Source organism: Lathyrus oleraceus, chromosome 4 (assembly GCF_024323335.1).
Source record: "Lathyrus oleraceus cultivar Zhongwan6 chromosome 4, CAAS_Psat_ZW6_1.0, whole genome shotgun sequence".
In the NCBI taxonomy this organism is placed as follows: domain Eukaryota; kingdom Viridiplantae; phylum Streptophyta; class Magnoliopsida; order Fabales; family Fabaceae; genus Lathyrus; species Lathyrus oleraceus.
Window position 1 is genome coordinate 133586746 of NC_066582.1, and position 5041 is coordinate 133591786.

General features: G+C 39.3%; 1 protein-coding gene across 1 annotated transcript; it reads right to left on the minus strand.

Annotated features, from left to right (window-relative positions):
• Positions 1-1607: 1607 nt before the first annotated feature.
• On the minus strand, positions 1608-3266 carry LOC127136386 (uncharacterized). The gene is made up of 2 exons (XM_051062945.1): positions 2241-3266; positions 1608-2192 (listed from the first exon to the last, which is right to left on the minus strand). Exons 1-2 carry the CDS (start codon positions 3264-3266, stop codon positions 1608-1610), a joined length of 1611 nt encoding a protein of 536 aa, XP_050918902.1.
• Positions 3267-5041: the final 1775 nt, after the last annotated feature.

Below are 5041 nucleotides of genomic sequence, written 5' to 3' on the forward strand. Positions count from 1 at the left end.
AGTATTAGAACAAGATTTTAGTTCTCTAATATATCTCTAAGTTTTGATGATAAGAAAGAATGAAACAAACTTGGTACCCTAATAATTTTCTCTAAGTTTGCAGGTTTCTAAGGAAAAACGAATATGATGAAACTGATATTTGGCATCTGAAATAGTCCAGAAAAGTTGATTTAGCACGAAGAAATCAGATCTAACTCTAAACAAGAACACTTCTAAGAAGCAATCACATACATAATCTGACGCTGCAGTTCAACTCTGATATTTGTTTAACTATACATCTGAAGTTCATTCAAGATAACATCTAAAGCTTATTCAAGACAACATCTGAAGACTATTCAAGAAAAAACCTGAAGACTGCAAGATTCTGCTCAAAGACTTTGACTCTGCTCACTCTGATTCATGATCAACAATTGTTTGACATCACCGGATCAGAAAACTTAATCAAGAAGTATTCAATGTATAATACAATTCTCTTTAAGGAAATTATGGATTATGTTCCAAGACTGTTGTGGAAAGGACAAGAAATTTAATACCATTAACTCCCATAGTTGGCAAGAAATCTCCTTTGATTTCCCTCAAACGGTATCATCTCAAAGTAGTATATAAAGGCCTCATCACAACATGTTGAAGAAAACACATTATTCTACAATACACTTCGATCTATAATACTCAACATATTTTCATTGTAATATTCAGTAATTACACTAGTTGTTGCTCATATTGTATGGTCATTGTTTCATTGTTCCTAATTGTGTTTATACTGCTTATCTAGAAGCAATAAGGCAAACACTTGTATTCTCCAAATTTGTTGATATTCGTCAAGTGACTTGTTTAAGTCTGTAGACTTGAGAGGGCTAAGAGATTGTTAAAACTCTTAGACATTTTTGTGTAATCTGTTGAGATATTAAATTAAGTACTTATTGAAGGCGAAATCACCTTGGCCGGGTGGACTGGAGTAACTTTGATTTTCAAGCGAACCAGGATAAACTTCTTGTGTTATTAGCATTTACTTTCGTGTGTGGGGTGTTGCAAAAGTTTTTGATTACTGTGAAAACGATTCAAAACCCCCTTTCTTGTTTTTCTCTACCTTCAATTGGTATCTGAGCTTAGGATCTATTATTGATTTTTGAATCAAACACTTAACCGTGTAATAGGGACAACATGGAGATCTTATAAGGGGTCCGATTTATCTGATCAACTACCTTGTAGTCACTCCTTTTAATTATCTTCAGAAATTCTTCAGCCTCCTCTTGGGTAATGGCAGCTTTTGGCGACAAGCGCATTTCTTGTAATTCAAGATTTAGAATAGGAATTTGGACATGGGTGGAAACTTCCTTTCCTTTATCCTTGGCAGACGTGTCAATGGTTCTTGGTGCAAACACTCAGCCACTGCGTGTCATTCCAGCTGGTCCCACAATAGAGGTAACATTAGGCTCATTAATGACCACAGGTTGGTCCTCCTGCCCCTGCTTAAAAGCTCTGGGCTGATATATCCAAGGTACTACTTTTTCATCTTCATATGCGAAGGGTGCCGGAAATTCTATCACCTATGGGGTAATGGGGATCTCTATATTGATTGCGTCATAAGGAATATCAATCATAACTATTTATTTTTCTTTCATGTCTTCATTGTGGCGCTCGATCTGCATTTCTCCTTGATCCAGCATTTGCTGGATAAAACTCTTCAACTCTTCAACATTTTCTTCATCAACTAGGTCTATTGGGATTAGACCACTCTTCAACAATTGTGCACCTATCACGACAATAGGAGTTTGAATTTCTTCAACTTTCTTGATTAGATCTCCTTTATTGACTTCTTCAATGGCACTGACTGATGCACCTTCATGTGTTGGCATGGCATTGGTGCTTACGTTCGGGCGTCTTGGAGTAAAGGTGATGACCTTAGTTTCAATTAGATCTTGCACACGATTCTGGAACGCGAAACAATTCTCCAGAGTATGGCCAGGGGCACCCATATTAAACTCACAGTGGGCATTAGCATCATACCCGGGAGGATATGGGAAGGTGGATGGCTTCAACTCTCTCAAGGTCAACAGTCCTTCTTTCTGTAGGTACAAAAATATATGGCTATAAGGAACAGGTAGAGGGTCAAGCTGCCTTCGTGGTGGCCTTGGTTTGAACTGTCGTTGCGGAATGGCATTTTGTTGTTGTCGCTGTTGTGGAGGTTGTTGCTGATAAACATGTTATTTTTGTGTCGGTTGCTGGTATGGTATAGGTACCACATCGGCGACTTGGTCATATGAGATTTGTTGCTTACCCTTATAACCCCTTGATATAGAATTTATATCACCTTCTTTTTTCTTCTGGAAACCTCCAGAATACTTTTTCGGTGCATTAGGGGTCGCAACAGCTCCTTGAATTTTTCCGTCCCTCAAGCTTTTCTTAATTCGGTCTCCAATTGTTACTAGGTGTGCAAAGTCTGACGCTGCGCTGCTCACCAACCTATCAAAGAAAGGGTCCTTCAGCGTGTCCACGGATATTCCAGTCATTTCCTTTTCAGACAGTGGGGGTTCGACTTGAGCAGCCAACTCTCTCCACCGTTGGGTGTATTCTTTGAACGATTCTTTCTCGTTCATGACCATCCCTTGTAGCTGCATACGATCGGGTGCCATGTCCAAATTATATTTGTATTGATGAAGGAAAGCATCTGCCAAGTCCTCCCAACTCTGAATTCTCCCTTTCTCTAAACTCATGTACCACCTTAATGATGCCCCACTTAAACTGTCTTGAAAACGGTGTATGAGCAGCTTGTCGTTCTCAGTATGGGAATCCATTTTCCTGAAATACATTACCAAATGACTTCTTGGACAAGGTTGGCCTTTGTATTTCTTGAAATCAGGAGTTTTAAACTTAGCCGAGATGACCAAATTTGAAACCAATAACATATTCATGGCAATGGAACCGAAGATATTGTTCCCCTCTATAACTTTAATTTTCTTCTCTAAGGTGTGAAACCTTTCTGCAGCGGGATCCGGAAGAACCTTAGGTTTTAGTGGGTCTGGTATGCAAAAAGCGTCGTATGGATCATCTCCTCCCACCTCAGACACATGTTGAGCGGATGCATCATAAGGCTCCACATGATCTCCATCTCCTTTGTTCCCTATCAGTATATGAACAAAGCTCTTTTTGGCATGAGTGAAACTCTCATCCTGATTGACTAATCCTGATGTGCCAATGTGACTGTCATTCTTCCTCATTCCAGCTTCGGCTTCCGCAACCCTCTCTCTTTGGGCAATTTCTAGCATTGTCTATAGTAATTGATCCATCTTCTCTTGGATAACGGTGATGTCTGTCATTGATCGAGAAAATAGCAAGTGTACTATTTTGCCGATGTAGTAATAATAGGGATGTTTCCCAAAGATCGATCCTGAGGATTGCGCAGCAATATACGTGTAAATTGTTACTCAATTGAACAAAACTAATAGTTGGGGTTTTGTAAAAAGTCACTGTAACAGAAAGTAAAACATGATAAATCTTTTCACAGTTTATAATAATATGCCAAGGATTGTGTATAAAAATCTCCTGTAATGACCCTTGAGTGTATATCTCCTTAATAATGAAAATTGTTTCAATTACCGGATCTTAAGATTGTTTCCCCCTAAGACCTCAAAGGGAAACCTTTGGTCATTCAATCTAACCTCTAAGTCCTTAGGCGATTATGATGAAACCAAGCAATTGCAATTTAGCAAGAATAAATTGGTAACCATAGGGTATCCCTAGTCGTAGGTGATATCTATTATGGTTTCACTGTATAAAAACCTTAACAATTGTAATCCTGCTAATTGTTAACCATACAACAATCTTGATTTTTATGATAAAGAAAACATTACGCAAATTGCACAGTGAAATTAACAACAAACATCATATATTAAGGAAATTATAACTTCAGAGTCATTACACGATCAATTCAGGGATACCCCCTGGCATTGGGGGGTTTAGCGTCTCATATTATTCAAATATGATCCCAAAAAAATGATACATTACAAAAGTATGGGAATCCCGTTGATCTGCAATCGCATCCGCTCTTGAAGGATCTACGTTCTTCGCCGCTTCAATCTTTATCGTCTCTAATCTATAATCGTGAAAAGTTCCTTTCTCCATATTCAAAAATCCCCTAAAAAGTTCCTGATCACTAATTTGATGTAGAAAAAGTCTAAAATGCCCTCCGGGATCAGCCGTGCAAAAATACAGCAAAAACTGGAAAATGAGGCGTCCAAGCCAACACTGGCCGTGTCAGGCAACACGACAAGCCGTGTTGGCTGTCTGGCAAAGTGGTCTTGACACGCCACTCCAGGGAGGCTGACACGGGCACCCGTGTCAGCTCTCTATTTTCTTTTCCTTGCTTTCCCTTCCTGACACGGACCGTGTTGGGAAACACGAGTGGCCGTGTCAGGCCTACTGTGTTGTCCAATTTCCTCTTTCGACGGGCCCAGAACGTTCGATTCATTTGGCTATGCCTCCGGTATTCTTGCTTACACATGAAACCAGTAAAACTACCACCCAGAGACATAAAATGGAGTATAATGATGCAAACCAAATATAATCAACAACTTGAAATAACAAAGTAAAACATTTAATTTACTAAACAGAATGATAAAACAGGTAGACTAATGTGTTACCGACTTCGTGAAAAGGTGCCGAATGAGTGTCAGAAAACAAGTAGAATTGGAGACTGATTACAACCCCAAACTTATCTCATTGCTTGTCCTTAAGTGATGCTCGAGACATCAGGACGGTCACCCCCAAATTCTGCATCCACAATGCTACTGTGACCTTTCGCGATTCCCTGTTCACTTTTCATTCACTGTTTTACTCTTTCCCGACTTCCGACTTCCGCTACACTTTAACGTTGACGCATCTTTTGGCTTGTAGATTTTCACACTCTCACCAAATCTCTCGGGATCAAAGTGTTTTCACTCAAGAAAAACAGAGCATGCAAAGTCAACTCTTAGGTTTGAAACACAGATACCTTCATAACAAAAACACACAACACACACTATTCAAGGGCTTTTTGGTTATA